The following is a 24,819-nucleotide window of genomic DNA, read 5'->3' on the forward strand; positions in this document are numbered from 1 at the left end:
CACTGATATGTGGGGGCGCATGTGGCTCCACTCAGCCGTCATGTCGGATAAAACCGGGGTAAAAACCACCGAAGAACCTAAAGCGGACAGCTTTGTAAGTTGAGGGTTGTCATATATCAGGTTTTACCGTTGGGGGATGATTTTGTAACTCGATGAGAAGTTGAGGGACCTTCGGTGTACTTTTTCCTTCCTGAGAAATGGGCGAGAATACTTACAGAAAGGATGATTCGATGGAACCTTCCGATTGGTGTGGACTGTGCGTTGCAACCGATGGTACAACTTCTAATAGTACTTATTGTGAGCGATTATAAACTTTTAAGAGGATGTTTTGTATGTCATTCAAATGATTATATTTTTTAAAAAAAAAGTTCAACAAGATAGATTAACATATGATAAATCACTTCATATATATGCAAGTTAAATTTTGACTTCTACAAATTACAATAAAAAACAAATTAAATTCGTTTTTTAACTTGTTGAAGTTAAATTTGACATTGCATGTTTGTGGAGTGGTTTATCATATATTAATCTATCTTATTAAAAAAATATTTTTTATAACCATTTAGATGACTTTATTTTTTATAGCGTATATTAATCATTTTTTTATAACCAAATTCAACTTCGACGTTCCATCCGCGCGCGGGGTGGTGATCAACCGCGCCCCTTCCACTCCCCGACCATCCCGGCGAGCGCCTGGTGCTGCGGTCCACCCGGCGCCGATGCCACCGCCGCCGCAGCACGCAGCTCGCGGGCCTTCTTCCACGCCGCCGCGCCCTTCTTCCCGGCCATCAGCTCCCTCACCGCCGACGCCACCTCCTCCCGCGTCACCACCCCGCGGTCGTCGTCCGGTCGCACCCGCAGCGCCGCCAGCCCAACCCTCTCCGACGACAGCATCACGGCGTTCATCTTCTGCTCCGCGAACAGCGGCCACGCCAGCGTCGGCACGCCCGCCGACGCGGCCTCCAGCGTCGAGTTCCACCCGCAGTGCGACAAGAACCCTCCCACGGCGCGGTGGTTCAGGACCTCCACCTGCGGCGCCCACAGCGGCACGGCGAGCCCGGCGCCCTTCGTCCTCTCGACGAACCCCTCAGGTAGGTAGCTCATCGGGTCGTCGTTGTCGCCACGGTCGTTCGTCCCGAAGTAGCTCGCACTGACGTCCTTGTCGCTGGGGAAGCGCACCACCCATAGGAACCTCTGCCCGCTCGCCTCCAGCCCCGCCGCCAGCTCCGCCGTCTGCGCGACGGACAGCGTGCCGCCGCTGCCCAAACACACGTACAGCACAGATCCGTCCGGCTGTTCGTCGAGCCACCGTATGCAGACGTCGTTCGCCGCCTCGCTGGTGGGCGACCGGACGAGCGGGCCGACCGCGTAGGCCGGAGGGTACACGCCTTTGTCCGAAAGCTCCTTGAACGCCACAAGTGTGTCGTGCTCCATGGCGTCGAAGGTGTTGATGAGGAAGCCGTCAGCGAGGAGGTAGTCGAGCCCCAGCTCTACCATGAGCTGGTACACGGGGTTGGCGCGGTTTTGCACGGGGTCGATGAGGTCGGCGCCGTGCAGCGGCACGCATCCCGGGAGGACGACCGGCTCCGGGAGGTCGCGGCACTCGCAGGCGGTGGTCGTGGCGAGCTCCGGGGTGTAGAGCAGCGTGGTCAGGCACAGGAGGTTCGAGGTGAAGAAGACGTATCGCGGGATGCCGAGCTCGGCCGCCACGGCGAGCGCCGCGGGGCAGAGCATGTCGGTGAGTAACGTCGTGACGCCGGCGGGGGAGGATGAGCCGAGGAAGGAGAGCAGGAGCTCACGGAGGTGCGGGAGCGTGCGGCGCACGACGGCGAAGATGCGCGTCTCGATGCGCGCGTCGGCGGGGAGGTCGTCGAGGGACACCTCCGGGAGCGCCGTGGCGGTGACGCCCGTCGGGAGGGAGGCGAGCGCGGAGGAGTTCCTTGCCGTGGAGAGGTTGGTGTACGTGACGATCGTGGCCGTGCAGCCGTGGTGCGTGGCGAGGCGCGCCGCGAGCTGGGCAGCCGGGGCGACGTGCCCCGCGCCGGGGCTCGGGAGCAGGACGACGTGCGGGGTAACGGCATGCGCCGGCGCCATGACACCAAAATGTTACTGCCGCTGGCTTAGGTAGCGCGTTCCTCTGGGTAGAAACCGTTTTAAACACCCCGGGGGTGGACGTGTACCCATTTCTTATATTTCAACTAAATGGTTATGAAAATCTTTTTAAAAAATTGACAAGATAGATTAATATGTAATATATCAGTTCATAAACATTTAAGTTTAAATTCGACTTATACAAGTTGTAATAAAAACAACAAATTTAACTGCGATTATACATATATACTAGTTAGAGTTTAATTTGTTATTTTTTTATAACTTGTAGAAACCAAATTTAAACTTACATGTTTGTGAAGTGATATATTACATACATATTAATCTATCTTGTAATGTTTTTTAATTCTTTTCCTAACTATTTAGTTAACATAGAAGAAATGGGTAGACTCCACCTAAGTGGCCAGAATCCATATGTGGAGGGGAGGAGGAGAGGAGAGGAGGGTGCTGGAGAGGATCTTGATCTTGAGGGGGAGGAGGAGAGTTGAGATATTTTTATTCCGTGGAGAGGTGGGTGGATAAGGACGCATGGGCGGTGCGTGAATTTTTTTAACAGATGGTGGTTATTCTACCGCTGGTGAAAATCGATTTTCGCTGGTGGTTGCTTAAGTGGGCCGCCAACAAAAATAATCGTATCTTTCCCTACCGAACTATATAACCCAATGGTCAGCGAAAATTATTCATCTTTGCTGGCGGCGCATCTAAGTGACTGCCAGCGAAAATGAACATATCTTTGCTGGCGGCCGGTATAACGTGGCTGCTAGTGAAGATCCATTTTTGCTGGCGGTCAGTGCCCCCCACCCCCTTGTTACGATCTTGCTGGCGGTTTTTGTATTTTTCCGCCAGCGAAAATCATAGACCAACGTTATGAAAAATCGTTTTTTTAGCAGTGATAGTTCAGACTCAGCAGCAAGTGTTCTTTTCACGTTTATGGCAGAGCACTGGAAATGTTCTTTTCACGTCACAGTCTCATGGATTAAATATTGGAAGTGTTTTTCTTCCACTCGAGGGGGACGTACACTCTTGGTATACATAGCATTTAAAATAATTGTAACATTCCGGATATTTAGCTATAGTCTTAATCATGCTAATAATTTGATCACACTAGCTGAGAGCGGTGTTGATTGAGCCACGATGTTGGCTAGGATCTATAAATATATTTGATTGTTATTCTATTCTGGATATTAAATGGTTTTTCAATCGTTTCCTTGTGATTTATTTATTTAGTCATATCCATATGCATCATTGAATTATTGTTAGTTAAAGTAAACCTGGTGAGAAATGGGATAATTTAGTTGTGGTGATCATACCACCTTGCTGGCCATGAATTATAGCATGGATTAGTCATCACTAAGAGAGGGACACATATGCGCAATAGAAATCACCATGGAAGTTATAGCACTTTATTCACAATTTACCGGTACAGTTTTGCAACCATCCATACATACATGCATATAGTTATATATTTAGAATCTTATACAGTATGCATTTCATATATTGTACGAATACATTAGCTCAGAACATATCATGTAATTAGTAATATTTCAAAAAGGGACCCTGCGTTATAGAACAAACTATAAACCAGTCCCTAAACTAAGGGTAATCTCCAAATTTCTAAGACTTAAAAGGGACCCGAATGCATATATACTAAATATCCTATATCTCACAAAATCTCCATCTGTTAGAAATGAGTGAGGAGCCTCAAAATTATTCCACCGAACATGCCTGGTGAGGTGTCAACCCCAGCTGCAGCCAACAGAGTTCTAGTAGGTGAGTCACTAGCCAAGATTAATTAAGTGGTATATGTTCCTTTGAAATAAAGCTACTGCCATAGGAGTCATTACTAGCTACAGCCATCGAACGAGCTAGTTTAGGAAAATGCCGAGTGATCCCAAAGCAAGAAGAGAGCAAGGCCTCCAACACTGGCTATCTCTGCTTGGAGGAATTACCAAAACATTAGCAATAGCAGTCACCACCAGCAGTTGGCTGGGGATCCAGCTCAAGTCAGAGAGAAATAATCGTAGCAGTAAGTTCAGCACCACAACTACACCCCATTTCAATGATAGCAGCCATGGAGAAGCAATCAAAAAGGCCAGAGAATAGGAGGAGAAGCAGTGATTGTTTGAGATTTAGAAGGAGCAAGAAACTCAGATCAAGAAGCAAGATGGAGCAAAAATCAAGCAAGGGGATCAGCTTCAAGAGAGCTCAAGAAAAATGGCAGGAAGCAGTCATGCAATATGAGTAGAGCAAGAGCCAAGAAGAAGTACCTGAGTTTCAAGTAAAGCAAGGGGCTTTAGTTCCAGGATTAGCATGTCATAGTACAAACCCATCAGGAGGTGTCTGAGTTTAAAGTGGAGAAACTAAAATTCCATCAGGAGAATCCTTGAAACTAAGTCTATAGGAGCAGTTGCAGAACCAGAGTAGATAACCATATATCAGCCACTCTAAAATCATGGCAGGTAATCAGGAGATTAAAATGAAATTGAAATCATATCATGGCATGATTCTTGTGTGATCATATACTAGTATGTGTAGGAGTTGTGTATTGCATTCTCATCCATTAGAATATGAACAAGAGCATATCTGAATCAGTAAAAGGACCATATAATAATTTCAGCTGTAGAACATGTGTAACCATTAGGGTATAAATATTTTAATTTAGCTGACAAGTAGAAAGATTAGTTATAGTTTTGTATCATCATGTTGCTAGCAGCAAGAAATATTTTATATTGCTTAGAAGTATGGTAATTGTGCTGTTGGGCTTAAAAACTAGATATATAACTAGTTATGTGGGGTAAGGTTCAGTAAAGACCATAAGAATCTTGATTTGATAAATAGTTGATTAGAGATAGTAATAACTTACTGGATTTAACCTCCAGAATTTAGTAAAAGTCCAGATGGCAGATTGATGTGCATATACAGATATAGAAGTCCAGATGGCACCAGTAGTTCAGATTAATGTGCATATACAGATATAGAAGATGAGTACTGTGTTCCAGAAAAAAGAATCAAATTAGGGTGATAAGTTTAATGAGTAGAAAACCATAGACTTCTATAGTAGATAGTCTATAGCAACTGTTTAGATTTAGAGCATAGCATCTGGATAAGTTGCATATATATAATTATAGCTGATTAGTTCAATTATTGGCCTCATGAACCATTCTAATCAAGTATGACGTAAATTGTGTTATTTGCTCTGTAAAACATACATTGATGTCAGGACATATAGACAGTAGTAGTAAATCATCGAAAGAAATCAGTCACCATCTCTTTGTATTCAATGCCAGATTTCATAGGTTATAATTCAACTATATATATGCTGTGTTTAGATCTAGTGATGAAAAGTTTTGGCGTGTCACATTGGATATATAAACACACATTTGAATTATTAAACGTAGACTAATAACAAAACAAATTACAGATTCCGCCTGTAAACTGCGACACGAATTTATTAAGCCTAATTAATCTGTCATTAGTAAATATTTACTGTAGCACCACATTGTCGAACCATGGAGCAATTAGGTTTAAAAGATTCGTCTCGCAATTTACACGCAATCTATGTAATTAGTTTTTCTTTTTGTCTATATTTAATACTCTATGCATGTGTCCAAACATTCGATATGACAGGATGAAAAGTTTTTGCGTGGGAACTAAACAGGGCCATAGTACAGGTCTTGCCAAATTATCAAATTGTAGAAGATGTAAATTGCTGCATCATTCAATAAAATATATTTGTTGGATTGCTATAGTTGGACTTGTTGAGTACCATTTGTACTCATCCATATATATATTATTCCTTGTAGTGTTGAGCTAACAATTAGGTGAAGAAAGGTTCTACATGATTGATCAAGATCAAAGCAAAGAATCGTTCCATATCTCTACATCAACTGAGAGTTGAAGGTCACGAAGATCTAGAATAGCAAGATACTGTTAGTGATTATTTTGTCAAAGCTAATTTCTTTGGCTTTTATTTAATGGGTTTCGTTACAATTGTTTCTGCTATGCTACTCTGGTGTGCACATTTCTCGGTAAGTTGGTTCTTACTCAGAAATGAGCCGTAGATCGGTATTCTACCTCGAAAATAGAATACGAGGGTCGCTACGATAATAAGATAAACCAACATGAAATACATAGCGCACTACAAACTTAAGTTAAAACTTCTACTTATACAAGTTTAAGTTGTTTATTAAAGCAAAATCTACTTTTAAATTACTACCTCCATTGTTTGCACGGCCGGGAAAACTTTTATACATGACATCCAGGGCAAATGACAACTTGACAAGTAGAACCGTAATGCTTTATACGAAACATTTAGTGCCAATGACAACTTGACAAGACCAGACTTTTAGCACAATGTACCGTAGTAATGTTTTATACGAAACATTTAGTAGTAAACCAGATGGTGCATAACCTGTCTAGTATCACAAACCCTATACTTCTATTTAACTTGTAGACTTGTAAATATCTTTTTACTCTTACTTTATTTGATAAAATTAGCATTGGCTTGTGCCGGTTTGTTAAGAAAAATGCCATGCATATTAGATATCTTAAACGTGCTAGTTGTTTTTATAAACTTAGGGAAATGAACCACACAATTTATTAAAGCGTTGAACCATCCTAATCAAAAGATAAGCTAACTGAACAAAGGAAACATATTGGCCTAATGAAACCAAACTACAGTAGAGGAGCAAATCGATATTGAGCTGCGACATTGCCGCAACAACTACATTCTTGGACCTCTCTTGAGGTGCACACTGCTTGAAAAACCGATAATCCCCTTTCACTGATTCCACGTGAATAATATAGTTCAGAGGTATGTTGTTGAGCCGTAGATTTTGGTGTGGGCTTTCCTTAACTCAACAAATGATTTTCACGGAGCTCACTATTAAATTTGAGAAGCTCTGACATAATCGTGCCAAACAGGGTTATATGGATGACCTGTGTGCTCAACTAAACGGCGAACCCTACATAGTTAGGGCAGCTTGGAAATGAGAAGGATGATGATTCTAGTGTCCAACCAACCATTGCAACAGGACAAATCAGATGGCAGCAAAGGAACTCTTGTCTTGCTAGATCGACGAGGGAAGTTAAGGGAGAGATGACCTACAATTTGTGGCTGCTAGATTCTAACCCGAGGAAGCATTCGTCCATCAAGGACTTGGTCGCCATCCCTTTTTCTTTTCCTAAGCACACTTTCGCCAGAGACGTGCCATCGCCCCCAAAGCCTCCGATTGGGATCAGGAAGAACTCCCAGCCGGCAACACCATGTAGCCATAGCAACAGAACTTGCCGAAAGAAAAGCTAGTGATGTTGTGGCCTGATGCCACCACCACAACCAAGTTTGTTGTCAGTGTTATAAATAAGAGATGCCTAATACTTTTGTTAGGCTCGACATGGCTCACCGTATATCAATTCTGATACAGAATCCTACCTCATATTTAGCAGTTGTTATGGATAAGGAAGGAGGAGCAAAGTCCTACTTAGGTCATGACAAGGACTACTTGGATTATATCTATACTTTGTCCTTAGTTCTACTTGACAAGAGAACGCTTGAGGGTATAAATACAAGACCCCTCCGGAGAAGAGAGGGAGCGAAGACAAGTCAATGCAGATTTAGACAAGCCAATAAAAGACAATTCAATCTTGTCGAGTTCATATTCAAGAAGGCATACTACACTAGCCGTCGACCACATGTAAGAGTTCTACACTGCTAAGCTGACAGGGACTAGATTAGCACATTTCCAATATTGTATTTGTGTGGTATTAATATATAAAGGTAACACCGGCTTTGGCTAATAGGAGTGTGGCTATTACCTGTTGGTTAAGGGGCCCGAATCAGTATAAAATCCCTGTCTCCCGTCTCTTTTATCTCCATCTCACGCATACCCTAGTACCAACGATCTTTATACTCTACAAATACTATAGGCGGGTATAGCCTGTCGACAACTGCCGATTTGGAGACGAAGCCTCCAATCAACAGCACCTAGCAGCCATGGCAACAGGTCTGGCGATAGATAAACAAGCTAGCACCACCACAACAGTTGACAGGACACCGTCATCTTCAGAGCTTAGATCCACCTCCTCCAGCGACAACCGCTGCTGCCAACATCAACCCCAGCTGACGTCGACAAGAAGTCGTTGTCGAAAGACCCAAAACAAGACTAACTCGAGAAACATGACACCCTGACTTAACAAACTAAGGGTGTGTTTAGTTCCACACAAAAATTAGAAGTTTGAAGAAAAAAATTGGAAGTTTATGTGTGTAGGAAGGTTTTGATGCGATGGAAAAGTTGGAAGTTCGAGAAAAAAAGTTAGGAACTAAATAAGGGCTAGAATGTGTGGTGGAAGAATGGTTGGGAGGGGAATAAATAAATTAAACACTGTAGCTATCTAGTCCCCTATCATGGGTCCTCTAGAGAATTCCGCGCCTGGAGGTAGGTGGGACTGGGCGGGTCCTCCCAATGTCATATGCATTGTTGGTGTTTCAATGGTGATCTGACAACGGCTATTACTGAGTTGATGGCACTGCAACTAGTAGCGATTGCTGAATACGATGGGAAGCTATATTGCTGTTTGCTAACAGTGCCCGGGATATATCTCGTGTTCTAGGGCATCTGTTCAATGCCATCGAAACTGTTTCCAGTTCATCTCACCAGCATGGGGAAACTGCATGATTCGTCTCGGGCGACGTAAAATATGCGAATAGACATGAAACTAACGCCTTGTAAACTGTTCACACTCACATGATGAATGCTCGTCGTCGCCGGGGGCGAGGAGGAACGACGGCGGCAGCAGCAGCAGCAGCAGGGACAGCACTTCTATGATTGCTACTGATTGCCATTGATTGTGTTTAGATCCAAAGTTTGGATCCAAACCTCAGTCTTCTTTTCAGTCACATCATCTCCAATTTCAACCAAAATTCAAACTTTGTGCTGAACTAAACACAGCCATTGTTAGCCACAGTTAGCTCGCTTACTGTTCTTCTATTGCCACGAAATCTTGAACTGAATTTGGTGCCTGATCAGCTCTGTGACTCGGTCTGGTTCGCGCTTCTGAAATCGAAATCTGAATCAAACTGATGCCTGAATTGAATCTGCTGCTCCTGGAACTATTTATCAGACCGTGCATCAACTTTTCTTCTGAACTGTTCGGAAGTCAGAAAATTGTATCCGGTGATGGCGGCGCACGCAGCCATCTGCGGATAATATTTTTATCGCATAAATGATATCTTAGTAGAATAATTGTTAGTTAAAACATTATCCTAACAAAAGTACGTATTTTGTCTTCTATTTTGAAACAAAGGGAACAGTGCATAAGCCTATCTGCCAACTAAATACCATTCTGGTGTTGTTGGATTTGCTGCTACTTGTGACAAAATAAATTCTAGGAGGTAAGCCAAATATTTTGGATGGTGAAGTAAAAATCTCAGTTTCTGTACCATATTATGCCCATAGAAGATTTTTGCAACGTCGTGGTAAATGCTAGGAAGGTCGACAATTACTGCTAAGATGCGACGGAAATGAAATCCCACGAGTGTTTTGTATCGATGAGGGTCGTTTTCAATCCCATGGATAGTAAGTGCATATATTTGTAACAACCAAATGATGTTTCCATATAGACAAGCTTAGCGTAATCAAATTGTAGATTTGATAGATAGTTTTAAGGAAAAAAAATATTTGAAGCTCTCCTTTAAAGACATCCAGCGTACATTCTTATTATAAAGACAGTTAGTTAGTACTCAGTAGAGAAGAGAGTCCTTTAGCACATGATTAATTAAGTGTTAACTATTATTAATTTTTACATAGATTTTTTTTTGAATTTTTCAAAAACTTGTATATAAAAAGTTAACCAAAAATCACACCATTTAATGACTCACAAAGCGTGCCTCCAACAATCTAGTAACCATACTCTGGAAAGAACAGGCCAAGCCTGTAGTGGCGTCCATTTTTGTACTTTTTATCTAGTGGTTAACTAGCAACCATCATTTTTCGTAGAATAAATACCAAGATAATTAAGTAGCGCAACTAAATATATCATGATATAGACAATACCATGTTCTTTGTACAGAAGAATTGGACTTTTTTTTCTTGGGGAGTACGGGGGTTGGTCTCCTTTATTTTCATCATGTGAAAGATACATGCACATATACACCACGTTTACACACATGTGAGTACACATACTTTTGAAGTAGACATCCAAGTGTCCAACTATAAATCTATAAACTTTGTATAACTATAAATTTATAAACTGTAATGAAGTCCTATAAGTATCCATATGTACACAATTGTGGTTACTGAGATTTAAATCTAATGCAAAGGCTAGGATTTATATCCCATTATTCTTTTTTAAAAAATAAACCCTAATGGATAGAGTTTATGTCCTAAGACTCCACCAACCCACACCTACTTCCTTCGCCCATAGAGAGAGCAAACTTTGTTCCTAGCTCTGCTCAAATTCCTAGCAACAAGGAGGGTAGTGTCCCCCATTTGGGCCTCCTGAAACACAACTCCAAGTCAGATTAAATCGTGCATGCGAAAGAAAATGATAGGAGTATGCTCCTAAGTTAAGAGTTTCACTATATTCAAGTATTATTACAGTTGTGTCAAAAGATAAAAGTATTTTTTTCTTAAAAATGGATAAAAGTATTCTGATTTTCCACAATATGGGGGTTGGATTGGATCTGATTCTCTCATCAACGGCCTCTCCTTCCATTGTTAACAGGAGGATCGTGCCCACCTCCAGGGTCTGAAAAAATAAATCTCAAGTCAAATAACACTATGTATTTCGCTTTTAAAAAATCATACATGAAATACATTGCATTTATAGGCTAAATTTGGTTCTATATATCAAATTCGCTTGATTCATTTGGTACATTTTTATATAGCAATAGTGCGATTCCCTGGTACAGTTCAATATAAGTACATACCAATGTTCTTTGGAGGTGGCTATGAAATACTTTGTTCTGACTCCCATTATATCTTTTCCTATGCAAACCAAACGAAGTATTATAATGAGCAAACATGAAAAGCCAAAAAAGAGCAGTGAATAGATGTAGTCATTGGACCAATAAGCATTATCATACATGGTCGTTTAACCTTTAACCTAGTGGCGAATCCAGGATAACAAATGGAGGATGGGCTCAAAGTAAAGTCAGTAGAACTAAATTGAAGAGCATGCTATTATGCAAATTCAATACATATGATTGAGAAGAAAAGAGAAGAAACGAAAACAAAGGATACCTTGCTGATGCAAAGTGAATTCTCTTAGGCATTAGGAAGTAGTCAAGTTAGCATGCACCAACACATATAAAATAATTAAGCAATGTTATTTCTTTCTCCATTACAAATATACCAATAAATCAAATACTATGAAACATAAGGCTCAATTTCTTATAAATCGCATCATCAGATCATCTCAAAATTATGATGTTTAGATATTCTCATTCAATAGACAGTGAATAACATGACTTATAGACTTACGCTAGCAGCGTAGCACAAGCAGTAGGCAATAGCAGAGTAGCAGATCTAGTTATTGTGACCAATGAGAAGAATCAGAAGATAATTATTGTGACCTCCATGTTGACAAAATAGTAATTATTGTAAGCTACTTACAAGGAGGAAAAATACATTCAAGAGAAAAGGACAGGGAAAATTGGTACTCCCTCCGTTTCACAATGTAAGTCATTCTAGCATTTCCCACATTCATAGTGATGTTAATGAATCTAGATAGATATAAACCTATTCATTCTAGCATAATATAAACGGAATGGAAGTACTAATATAAACCTATTCATATTCTGGTATTATGGAGGGACATGATTTTATACATAATACTCCCTCCGTTTCATAATGTAAGTCATTCTAGCATTTCCTACATTCATATTGATATTAATGAATCTAGATAGATATATATGTCTAGATTCATTAACATCAATATGAATGTGGGAAATGCTAGAATGACTTACATTGTGAAACGGAGGAAGCAGCAATGTTGGAATATATTACTATCATGGAGTCACTCGAAATTTCACAAAGTAAATTTGGCAAAACCAAAGTCAACCATCTTATGCCATCTGTTATAAAATTCCATTAACTGCCTACATTCAGACATTGAAGCTTGATGCATAGCTAGTATAAATGAAGGTCTTTATTTAGGATATGCGTGTAATTGAAAATGCAAACATTTGATGCATGCTTTGCTTAGCACTTCACAAATCATTATGCAATATAGTAAATATAAGTGTCAAGGACCTTGGCACCTGGCTCTTGAAGAAAAACAAAAGATCAAGGGGAAATAAAGAGAGGGAGAGGGATCAGGTAATTGACTGTGACCAGTGTAGCCTGTATGGTCAAACAACAAACTCAAATATAAAGTGGAAATTTCAGCCTTGATTCTTCTGACTTCTTCTACTCTACTCTCTTCCTAATTCTAGTATACAATATAGTACAATAGAGCCTCTTATAATTTAGCTCAAGCTTGAAAGTGTGTGTGAGAGTGAATGAAGTGATGTCCTTATATAGGTAGGTATGACGGTTATCCTCTATGCGAATTGTCTGAATTGCCCCATAACCGTCATCAGGGAGTAATCTGGGACGTCCATGCCAAACCCCAGCCTGAATGGCTGAGATGCTGATTCGGCCGAACCTGGGCTGGGCCCTCCTGGCTTGGCCTTCGGCCTGTGGACTCCCTCTGTTCTGCCTTATCCATTTCTGTGAATTTTGGGCTGATTCTCTGGTATTTTGATGAAGTTCACAACCCATTCTTGTATGGATACATGTTTCTCCCTCACTTTGGTCTAATTTTCCTCCCAACTCCTAGGTTTATTACCTGCATCAAATAAACACCAACACTTGTGGAATATGTGAGATTTAATACCTATCACTATGTTGGATGTTTTATTATCTAGACTTTATGCAGATGTTGGCCGTAATACCCTGTATATTAAAAGATACTTATGTTTTTTAGTTTGGGTTGACTTGTTTAAAATAAAGATGTTAACAGAAATAAATAAAAGAAAATACCTTTTGAAGTGGGCCAACACGAGAAGGCCCATAAACCCAGCCCACTAGTTCTCCCCTAAAATCTAGAGAGAGAGGAACCGAATCCCACCTCCCCTCATGGTGCCGCCACCCCTCTCCCTGGCCGGCGCCTCCTTCCTCCCCTCCTCCTGTGTTCGCATCTCTCACCTCTACAGCAAATTGCTCTCCCTAGATCTCCACCTTCATAGCTTGGATCAAGAAGCGAAGTAGAAAAACGGAACGAGGAGGAGGTGAGGAGTAAAAGGAGGGGTTTGATCGGAGTTTCCCCTATTGTCTCCTCACAAGTTCTCTAAAGAAACCCTAGGTGAGACTTATCCCCTTGTTGTATCAGTTATTCTAGCATGGCTTTAGTGCTTTAATTCGTGGTTAGGGAAAGCTAGAGAAGGAGTTTGGGTAGTTGCGGTTTGGTTTGTTGTAGTTCTGCATGTGGGCAGATTTGCAGTGCTTCAGTGTTTCGATGTTTTGGAGCTCTAAATATTATTTTCTGCAAAAGTGTATAACTAGGAAGTTGTAGATAATGTTTGGATCTATCTTCTGACCAAAGGGCGCGATTTTATCTCAAGTGGTTTAGGAGATATAATTTTTTTAATATAACTGTTGTTTTTGTGTCATAATCTGGATAGTAGAGGTTTTTCTTAGATTTCCATATTGGTAAAGTACACCCTGATTGGACGAGTAGAACTCTAGTTATGGTTGTTTTAGTGTGGACAGTCTGAAATTCTAGACAGATTCTGAAGCCTGCTTTCAAGCGCAAATTAGACCATTTTTATGGCAGAATAAAAATATGTTTTCTACATCAAAGTTGTAGGTATTGTTCTGTATATTTTCAAAGTGTATATATTTTCAGTCATAGCCTTTCCATTTTTCAAGATATAAAGGTTTGAAGCAGGAGTCTTGTGTATAGTCCAAGCGGCGTTCCTTGTTATTGAGTTTTGATGGGATGGAGCAGTAGGTTCACCTTTTTCATTGTTTTATATGCATGTTTGAATGTGTTTGCTAAGGTTTTGTTTGTGATTAGGTGGTGGTCCTTCAGATCGTGCATGATACCAACCCTTCATTGGAGGCAAGAGCATGACGAACTAATTATGTGATTCATGGATTGTTTGCTCTATCTATTTATTTCCGATATATTTCTATGTGAAATCTGACTGCTTATATTCATATTGTTGTTCACGCCATTTAGGTTTTCATGTTTATCTTATGTTTACGACGTTATTCTTGTTTCAATATTCCGGATTCTGGTTCTGGGTAAATAATTCAAGTTCCATGCTTGCCATGGATGTGCAATATGGTTTCAATTTGGTTCTTTGATTCTGGTTTTCAATTATTCAAGGACCATGCGTAGTCATGGGAGTGCAATTTGGATCTTTATTCATGTTCCTGTGGGTAAGCACTGATCACGCTTACTCAGCTTTGCCGGCAAATGTTAGGATGTATTCACTATTGTCCGGGATAGAAACTACTATTTCAATTCGTGCCTGCCCAGGATGGGAACTACTATCTTCTTTAACTTGGTGTTTGAAAATGTGTTTCCTATCAAAGAAAGAAAGCCTTCTATTCATGCTTTATTGCCAATGTAGTGTATATGTGTTTTCTAGTTCCATATTGTACTTGCTGAGTATTTTTATACTCACTCTTGTGTTTTATTTGGTTTTAGGTACGCATTGAGACCGACATGCACGGGCGGGAAGTAGCACCCTTATATACACATTACTTGCACACTATCAAACTATATTGCTTATGTCCATAATGACACTTAAATTATATCATGGTTCGGTCTTGTAATAATCTTTTAGATATCTATTAGTTTCTTTCCATGGAATTATAAGGAAGGATCGCACCGTGGGAATGATATTATTATTAGTAGAACTTATAATTGCCTGTCGTGGATGTCCGTATTTACAGGGGAGACTGCCGAAATTTCTAATAATTTTGGGAGTTAGTGGTTTGAGTGTTTTTTTGGTGTGGCACTTTAGGTACGTGGTTACATGGGGTGTTACATTGGCGGTATAGAATTGGCATTTAATAACTACCAGCATGGATCGAGTCAACTTGGGAGAAGATAACGTCCGGACGATCAGGATATCATACGGGATACTTAGGCTAAATACCAATGCACGTGGTTGGTGAAGATTCCATATGGCATACGATGGAGATATTGTGTGCATATCGTGCATATGGAATACGATGGAGATTCCATATGACTCCCTTGTATACCTCTGAATTTTGATTTGGATCCCTTCCATACCCTTGCCGTCAATTGACCGTTAGTTGACCGTTTAATAGGTATAGAAAAGTCAGTTTTACCCTTCAATACATGAGGAATATGTAAAAATTTGTAAACTATATTGTTGCAAGTATAGAAATTTGTTGTGTGATTATAATATTCGTAAGTTTGTTGTACATAGAAATTTTAATAAATATTAAAAAAAGTATGTGTAGCATTTTCTTTAAATGATAAACATATTTTTGGAAAGCATTCCTATATAATATATAGGATAGGAAAAAGTGTTGAATTACCGTAAAAAAATGCTACATATACTCTTTTAATAAGTAAATAAATATTAGTTTTATGTCATGATGTAAAAATAAACTTTGCCATGAATAATACCTTGTACAATAAAATCATGAATACAATAATTTTATATATAACAAAATTATACACTTCCAACAATATAGCTAGTCTGCAATTTCCTGATTTCTTTCATGTGTAAGGGCAAAATGGTCATTATCATAGGAATTAAACATTCAACTAACGGTCAACAAACGGAATGTGTATGAAAGGGATCAAAACCAAAATTCAAGGGCATATAAGGGAGTGGACAAAACTCGGGAGCATAGAAGGGATTAGCTAAACTTTCAGAGGTATAGAAGGAATTTTCTCTATATACAGAGAGGGAGGGTGTGTCCTCCCGGTATTGTTTCAGAGAGAGTTGAGTTGAGAGAATAGTTAGGGTTTCGAGTTTAGTCGAGATTTTGGTGAGGAGTGCTATTGTTGCACTTTGTAAACACACAGAAATAACAAAGTTGTAATCTACTTTGAGAGATCTTCGATTTGTGTTTACTCGGGTTCGGCAGTCCAATCGGCGAGACACCGGCGATCAGACCGACGACATTGGATCGGTCAGACCAGCGGAGCAACGATGGTCAGACCGACGGCGGCGACAGGAGCCAGGAGCGATTCTTCGGCGGTTAGACCGGGCGATCAACATCGGTCAAACCGGTGGATCTACTCCGGTCAGACCGATCTATATCGGATTCGAGGGTAACTTTTAGTTCCGTAAAAAGTTCCGGTTTTTGGGTACTACAACCATTCACCCACCCCTCTGGTTGGCTTAGTTCTTGTTGTTCGATCCTACAGAGGATGAAGAGGTGGAGGTCGCTCTCGCGGCACCGACAGCGAGCACACGAGCCCGAGCCCCTGAGGGGATGCTACCGCGCCGCCGCCACCTTCCTCTTATAGCAACGCTGACGCCCTCCTCCACACCGCCGCTTGCGGCCACTCGTGCGCTGACGCCCTGCTCCTGCCTGCCACGCTGACGTCCTGCTCCCGCCGATGCCGCCAAGAAAAAGGTTGAGAGAAAGAGAGAGAGAGGAAGAAAGGGATGTGTCATTAAGTCCACAATTTTTTATTTTTTTATTTAGATTGAACGGCTATGACATGCGGGTCTCACACTTTACTCAGCCGCCACGTCAGCCGAAAATGGCCACTATGCTGTCGAGGGACCAAAGTTAAATGGTATTGTGAGGTGAGGGATGTGCTATACGTGGTATTTAGGTTCAGGGACAAACTTCAGACTCGGCAACAAATTAAGGAACCTAAAGTGAACTTATTCCATCTAAAAATGAAAAGGATCAAATAAATTGGAACAGAATGCCACGAATTGATTAGTATTGTGGAGAAGATCGTCGCCACAGTGGTTCCACTCCTTTGTACACATCTCGGTTCACGATGCATGCCATTGTTGTCTCAATGATCAACTACATTGCAGTAATGCAAATTACCAAAGTTCTCGTATGCGTTAGTACATATGCACGCACAACACATGGGCCAAAGTTGGCCTCCTCTTGCTGGGCTTTGGCCCAGCAAGACTCCATGCACGGACGTGATGAATACAAACTTCTAGACGGACGGGCACCATGACAGCGTGATGAAAAATTGAGAAGCGCAACCGTTTCACTATTTCTCCGTTTTCCTCCACGTGTCGCTAGACTATTTGGCTGCCACCACCAATCAGCTAGCAGGAGGCACTGCTGATTTTCTTTACATAATTTGTGAGATCAGGGAGACACGTGGTCCAATAGGCAGCCGGCAAAACTGCCGGCTTGAGATTAGTTGATGAGTAAACTTTAGGAAATACTAACACAACGAAACCAAGCACTCGACTAGGTTGAAAGGTATTTTTATGGTTGGAAGTTGGAACACATGACCAAAATGTTGAACAGTGATAGCAAGATATTTTATGCTTCTATTCTTGACATAACAAGAGATAATAGTGAAATAGAAAAGGAATGAAAAGCAAAAATTAGTTTGAAATTAAGTTCTAAATTTAAATATGGTAAATTGCACATCACATTAAGTTGGTATTATTTATCTATCAAACTAAAAATATATATACTACGAAATTAGCACAAGACAGTAACAGAGAAAATAAAAGCACGAATAGTACGATGGTGTAGTCACGTGTATATAGGGGTATTATTGGGTCTAACGTTTTAGCCTACAAAAAGTTAAGAGGTGAGTCTAAAATGAAGTAGGCTAAGTTTTTATACATTTTTATTTATTCGGCTTACTTAATTTCATTGTTGTGTAACTAACACAAACAATTGTTTTGTATTTGCGACTGCAGTAGCTATGGCTAGGTGCAGCGGCTGCACTGACTAGCCAAATGGACACTATGAGTAGGGGTGGATAGCGAGCCAGCTCAGCTCGGCTCGGTCCAGCTCGTTAGGATAATGAGCTGGCTCGGCTCGGCTCGGCTCGTTATCCTAACGAGCTAGAAACCCAGCTTGGCTCAGCTCATCTGAAAGGTCGAGCTAGCTCGTTAGGCTCACAAGCCGTTGATGGGCGCCTGGGCAGTGGGCGGCGTGTGGCACGGGGCGGCGGCTGGCGGGGGCGGGGTAGGCGGCGGCCGTCTAGGGCAGGGTAGGCGGCGCCGGCGGGAGCGGGGTAAAGGCCGTGCTGGACCTCGTCGGCTCCACTCGTACGCGCGTGTGCTGTGCAGGTCCAAGCAATGAAGCCTCGCTAAGACTAGCTGCCAGCTGCGACGACGGGTCATCACCGGCCTGCCTCAATGACACCTGGTGCCGGCTGGGGAAGTGCGGCGCCGACGGCGGCAGCGACCCTAGCGGCTGGTGGCAGCGGCCCTAGCGGCTGGCGGCAGCGGCGGCACGGCGAGAGGTGACGCCGGCACCGACTGGGGAAGTGCGGTGCCGACGGCGGCAGCGGCCCTAGCGGCTGGCGGTGGCGGTGGCGGCGACACGGTGAAAGGTGACGCCGGCGCCGGCTGGGGAAGTGCGGCGGCGACGCGCTGTGGAAGGGGATCGAGGATTCGAGGTTCGAGCGGAGGCGGAGCCAAAGAGAGATGCGATGCGGATAAGCCGCCGATGCGGTGAGAAGTGAGGAGAGGACTAGGGTTTTGATGTTGTGGGCTTGGGCCTTTGGTGTTGTCTTGGGCTGGGCCTTTTATGTTGTCTGTTGGAGTCCTGGCTCGTTAAGGCTCACGAGCAGCTCGCGAGCCAGCTCGAGCTGGCTCGTTATCTCTAACGAGCTAAACTTCTAGATCGGCTTGTTAGGAAAATCAAACGAGCCGAGCTTGTCATAAGCCGAGCGAGCTAAGGAGCCACGAGCTTCCTGTCCACCCCTAACTATGAGGGCTAAATAAGGTTGTGAGAAAACTCATGTACCTTGATCCATGTTAAACACCTCTACGTGTGTGTATAATGATTATAATTCTAATGCCATAAATATACCAATTGAGAATGCGCTTTGAATAGAAATTTGGGGTGGTCAGGTATTCAAGGGTGTTCATAGAGGTGTAGCTTACCCGGTGCACTGGACACCCGGGTAGCATCTAATTTTTTTTAACCATATTAATCATATATTACTCCATATTAGCTAGTAATAATTAGACTGAAGATTTCCGATAATTTTCTTCTGGATTTCGCCACTGCGGGTATTTATCGTCGGTCTCTATCTCTGTAAGTACTTAATTTATTCTAGATATAGCTATACTCCTCAACTATATATATATGTGGCTGTGATGTATGCGCGCGTTTCACGTGAAATAAAAAAAAATCGCCAACAGCAAGGATAACCACTGCTCAGCGCCGTCGTGAGATCATCACCTCCAGCACCTCTATTAATTACAGCCGTTTTAGGAAACTAAGTTGGCACCAGATGAGCCCGATCGAGGTACGGATGGAGTACACGTCAAGCAGTGCGAAGTTGAGCAAGCTGAATTAAGTATCCTTAATTATGGAGCAAGGAACGATCGATAAAAAGAAGAAGAAGAGAGAGATCGCACAAATTGAATAGCTGGGTAGTGGTTGATCTAAAATAAAGATTACATCAACATCTAAATAATCTTTGTGTTGATATTTTTTAGTTGATGTCTCTAGCTGCGCTGATATGGTCATATCATATGGAGTATATAATAAGAATTCAGCAACTATACCAGTGAAGGTTTCGGCCAGCAAATTGGACCGTGCTCCTGCCTTCTAATTTTGTTTTTTTTATTGAAACACGATATGATGAACAGATAGCATATAAACAACCCGTAACTAATCTTGATACCTCGCACTATAAAACTCGCTGGATGCTAGGAAGAACGATAACCAAATTAAAGTACCAAACAAACCAGGAGACCTCGTGTTACATTCTAGTATTTCATAATACTCATGTGAACATGTGAGCTCACCGCCGCGAAGTGAGTATAGCTTAACTAGTTAGGTTCCTTGTGGTGGAACCAGCCCACCCGGGTTCAAATCCTAGATTTGACATCCTAAATTTGACACCCATCGACAGCGAGGCGCCTGTGGTGACTTCGTTAGGTTAGGGTGTGCATGTGTGCCTTTACAGGGGTGAGCGCCTGCTGTGTTTCTCAAAAAAAAAAATTGAGCTCACCGCCACCGCCCTCCCCAACTAGCTCACACCCAAAAAAAAATTCGCATGTGAGCTCCCAGCATTATCTTTACGCCTTCTCCTATTGGCAAACATTTTCACATTATTTTTTAAAAAACTATACATTATAGTTTACATGCCACACATATTTTCACAAACATGCAAAGTCAATCTATCTATAAATGAAAATATATACTAAATAATAAATACTCCCCACGATTCAAAATTAATGTACTAATTCTTATAGCAACATTTTGTATCGGAGAGAGGAAGACCTAAAAGTGCATATGTGTTTTGCAGTTGCCTTTGTTATTATTTTGTTGTCCATCAAATTGAATTTTGCATATTTTGTTTCTTTAAAAGTTGAATCCATTCCAACCATTGCTTCAAAGGACCATTATTCCCCTCATCCTAAAATATAAAGAATTTTGATCAAATGGGATAGATTCTAATTCTACGAATATCATCCGGTTAAATCCCCTTATATTTTAGGACAAAGGGAGTATTATAAGGGTTGAATGACGACCGATTGCAAATTATAAAATCACAGATTGAACAAAAACAAGAAAAACCTATCTAGAATACCAACTCAGATATTTTCCATCTATGGTTGGTGAGGGTCTGCATAACCATTGTTTCTTGCAAATGGCCTTACAAGTTATATATAGTTATTGTCTTTCTTAAACCGAAAACAGAATCTTCTTAAATCAACGGCTGATTGATTATTTTGTGTCATTCGGTCGGAGAGTAAATGAGTTGCAACGCAATCATTCACCCATATATGGCCATTACCATAGCCATCAAAGTCGATCCAACGAAGACACAGCTACTAAGGACGCCACACCAACATGATACCTCTAATGTGATGTCTCCAAGAAGGTTAAAATATTGTCACTGTCGCTATTCCAGACATTAGTGACTAATTAAGTTTCCACTTGGAGAATCCATCCCGAGATACAGAGAGCGTTGGCAACATTGTCTCCGAGGTGTTTGACAGGTTTTATGTGCTAGTTGGTACAACTATAGCAATAGACGAATACGGCTTGCTAGTCCAGTTACTCCTGAAAGTATACGACTGCCATGGCAAATAGAGCCAACTACGACGCCAAATGATCAGCAGCAAAAGCAACACACATCGTGCTGCTGAAACTCGTCTGTCTCAATCGACCACACACCGTTTCCCTCCCAGATGTTTTAAGGCCTCCCAATTCCACTATCTACGAGAGAATAATGTTAAACTTATTCTCTTGTAAACTCCCTCCACCCTAAATTATAGATTATAGGACGCTTTCTTTTTAAGGAAAATTAAACTCGGTAACTTTTAACTAATGATCATACTAACTATATATGCTAGCATGTTATACCACTAGATTTATTAATTTATATTTTAAAGTGCTTTAATGCGATGCTAATTCTATATTTATTGAGAACATAGCATGAAATAAATTACTAAATTATATTATTAAAGACCATGTAAAAAAATATAGGCCTTATAATTTAAGACGGATGGAGTATTGACTAAACCGTTAGAGAAAAATAGATGCTAAATGAGTCCTTCCAGGCCATCTCGTGACCTACTACTTTAAAAGTGCACCTCTTTTCCACAATTCTACACTACTACACAAAGCATTTACCCAGGCGGTCAATAGGATTTTGCGTGCGGAGTTTCCGCCCGTCTAAAACAAATCGCCTGGGAAAATCACGATTTTCGCATGCGGGTGGCTCACCCGCACGCAAAAATCAGATTTTCATGTGCGGTTGCTTATGCTGCCCGCACGGAAAAACAAAAAACCAAAAAAAACAAATTTCAAACAATTAAGAAAACCCTAGATCGGGTCGTCGCCGCCGCTCCCGCCTCGTCATCGTTGTCGTCGCCGCTGCTCCCGCCGCGTCGGCGGCGGCGGCGTCACCTCCCGCTGGCCTCCCGCGCCGGATCCGTGGCGGGGGGAGGGCGGCCGGCCGCCGGATCCGGGCGGGGACGGCCACTGCCGCCGGATCCGTGCGTAGACGGCCGCGGGCCGCCCGTCGTCGCCGCCTGCCGGATCCGCTGCCCGCGCGCTCCCGTCACCAGGGAGGGGAGAGGAGAGGGAGGAGGGGAGGAGCCACCTACTACTTTAAAAGTGCACCTCTTTTCCACAATTCTACACTACTACACAAAGTGTTTACCCAGACGGTCAATAGGATTTTGCGTGCGGAGTTTCTGCCCGTCTGAAACAAATCGCCTAGGAAAATAGCGATTTTCACGTGCGGGTGGCGCACCCGCACGCGAAAATCAGATTTTCACGTGCGGTTGCTTATGCTGCCCGCACGGAAAAACAAAAAACCAAAAAAAACAAATTTCAAAAAAAGAAGAAAACCCTAGATCGGGTCGTCGCCGCCGCTCCCGCCTCGTCGTCGTTGTCGTCGCCACTACTCCCGCCTCGTCATCGTTGGCGGCGGCGGCGGCGCCACCTCCCGGTGGCCTCCCACGCCGGATCCGTGGCGGGGGGAGGGCGGCCGGTCGCCGGATCCGGGCGAGGACGGCCACTGCCGCCGGATCCGTGCGCAGACGGCCGCGGGCCGCCTGTTGTCGCCGCCTGCCGGATCCGCCGCCCGCGCGCTCTAGTCACCAGGGAGGGGAGAGGAGAGGGAGGAGGGGAGGAGCCGCGGCCGGATCCGTGGCAGGGGGAGGGCGGCCGGCCGCCGGATCCTTGCGGGGACGGCCGTCGCCGCCAGATCCGTGCGGGGACGGCCGACGCCCACCGGATCTCGTGCCTCCACCGCCGCGCCGCCACCGCCGCCGCCATTGATGCCGCCGCTTCCGCCTCCCTTACCGACGGCGCCGGCATCGCCGAGGAGGGAGAGGGAGATGGGAGGATGGGGAGGAGGAGAGGGAGAGGGAGAGGGAGGATGAATGGAGAGGTGGTGGGGAGGGTGCGCCCGTGACGGGAGAGGATAAGGGTGGGCGCGTGGGGTGGGCTATTTTCGTGTGCGGGACACTTAACAAGCCCGCACGCGACGTCCGGATGCCCTTTTTTATTTTTCTGTGCGGTTGCACTTATGGGCCGCCTGGAAACAAACTAGTCTGGTGTCCAAAAAAATATTTAGTGTAGTAGTGCTACTACACGCTCGGCATGGGGATGGCCAGGGAGGGGCGAGCACTAGATCGGTCCACCTCGATCAAGTTGATAATTTGCGCTATATTTACTATTGTTTTTGTTAAATTTGAAAATGTTGGTATTATTAATTATTGACTCCTCCAACAGCTATTGGCACTCGATCGTAAAAAAAAAACTAAAGTTAAATTAAACTAATAACCCGAGGAAAAAATTACAAATATACTTATTTTTTTAATAATATATGTTTATATACATGCGGGACAGCGACGGTTCCGTAGATTCAAAACACAGGATCGATGGCCCTGCGCGCGGAACCGTCATGGTCCCGCAGCTCCAAAATGCGGAACCACGACGGTCCCGCGGTTCCAAAACGCGGAACCGCAGTGGCCAGCGACTTCAGCACTGTGCAGCATAGTTTATACACTGTTTTGACTCTGTGCAGCACTGTTCACACACTGTTCATGCTCGGTGTCCCTCCATTGTGCGGAACTGACACGGGAACAGTGTAAAACAGTACTGGAAACAGTGTCAAACAGTATTAAACACGGCGCCACGCAGTAAAAAAATGTTGCGCCGCGGTTCCGCACACTGGCGCTGCGGGAGCGTACTGGCTCCGCGTTACCGGCATGCGGGACTGGCTCGGTCCCGCTGCCCCATTCCGCGCGAACGCCTTGGCCGTCCACTCCGCGCCGTCACGCCATACTTTTGTTGCGCTCCGGCGGAACCGATATGCGGATTAGTTATATTTTCACAAATTCTTTATACTAGTGTATATAAACGTAAATCTTTTTCAAAAATGGATATTTTCAAAAATATTTTCTATCGGTTTGATCCCCTTCCTTTGTGATTGTGTAGCTCGGCCTTCCACAATCCCTTCCCATGTCGTTAATTTGCACCAACCTATGAAGCCACGATCGCCCAAGGAAAAAAAAATGGAAGAATGAAAACAACCCCCTACTTTTAGGGCAGTTGAGCCACCTCCAATCACATCTTAAATTTGCTACAATACAACTTTAGTGGTTTGTAGTATAAGTTTAAATCCAATCCAAGAGAACAGAAAGAGCTGGCACTCTCGTAATTGGTTTTTGCTATTTCGGTCTCTTCGTGCGTGGATTAAATTTGATTATATATATAACTAACTGGGTGGCCCGCACAATTGCGCGGTAGCACTCATACAAAATCATTTTTTTAATATGATTTTACTTAAAATTTATTAAATAGCTATCTCGTTGACTTAAGGATTTGATTGACCAAACCTTATCATCCTTGTGTTTCTACTTTCGTAGTCTTTAAAAGACACACCAGTTGCTACTCTTTACTTCTGTCACCTCTTCTTTCTTTTCTTTTTTTTTTGCTTGTTTGGTCTACCATTCATCTCTTTGTAACATTTAAAAATTAGACCTTATGGTTTGTAGAGTTTATTTTCTTGTTAGGTTTTGTTTTTATAATT

At 42.8% G+C, this 24,819-nt stretch overlaps 1 protein-coding gene across 1 annotated transcript; it reads right to left on the reverse strand.

Annotated features, from left to right (window-relative positions):
- Window positions 1-388: 388 nt before the first annotated feature.
- On the reverse strand, window positions 389-2,156 carry LOC4326623 (hydroquinone glucosyltransferase). Its single transcript, XM_015774413.3, has one exon. The coding sequence runs from the start codon at window positions 2,092-2,094 to the stop codon at window positions 652-654; it is 1,443 nt and encodes a 480-aa protein (XP_015629899.1). The 5' UTR covers window positions 2,095-2,156; the 3' UTR covers window positions 389-651.
- Window positions 2,157-24,819: the final 22,663 nt, after the last annotated feature.

The sequence above is a fragment of the Oryza sativa genome, chromosome 1 (assembly GCF_034140825.1).
Source record: "Oryza sativa Japonica Group chromosome 1, ASM3414082v1".
Lineage (NCBI taxonomy): Eukaryota > Viridiplantae > Streptophyta > Magnoliopsida > Poales > Poaceae > Oryza > Oryza sativa.

Coding starts and splice junctions, on each gene's coding strand:
- LOC4326623 (XM_015774413.3), bottom strand. CDS start 2,094: ATGGCGCCGGCGCATGCCGTTACCCCGCACGTCGTCCTGCTCCCGAGC.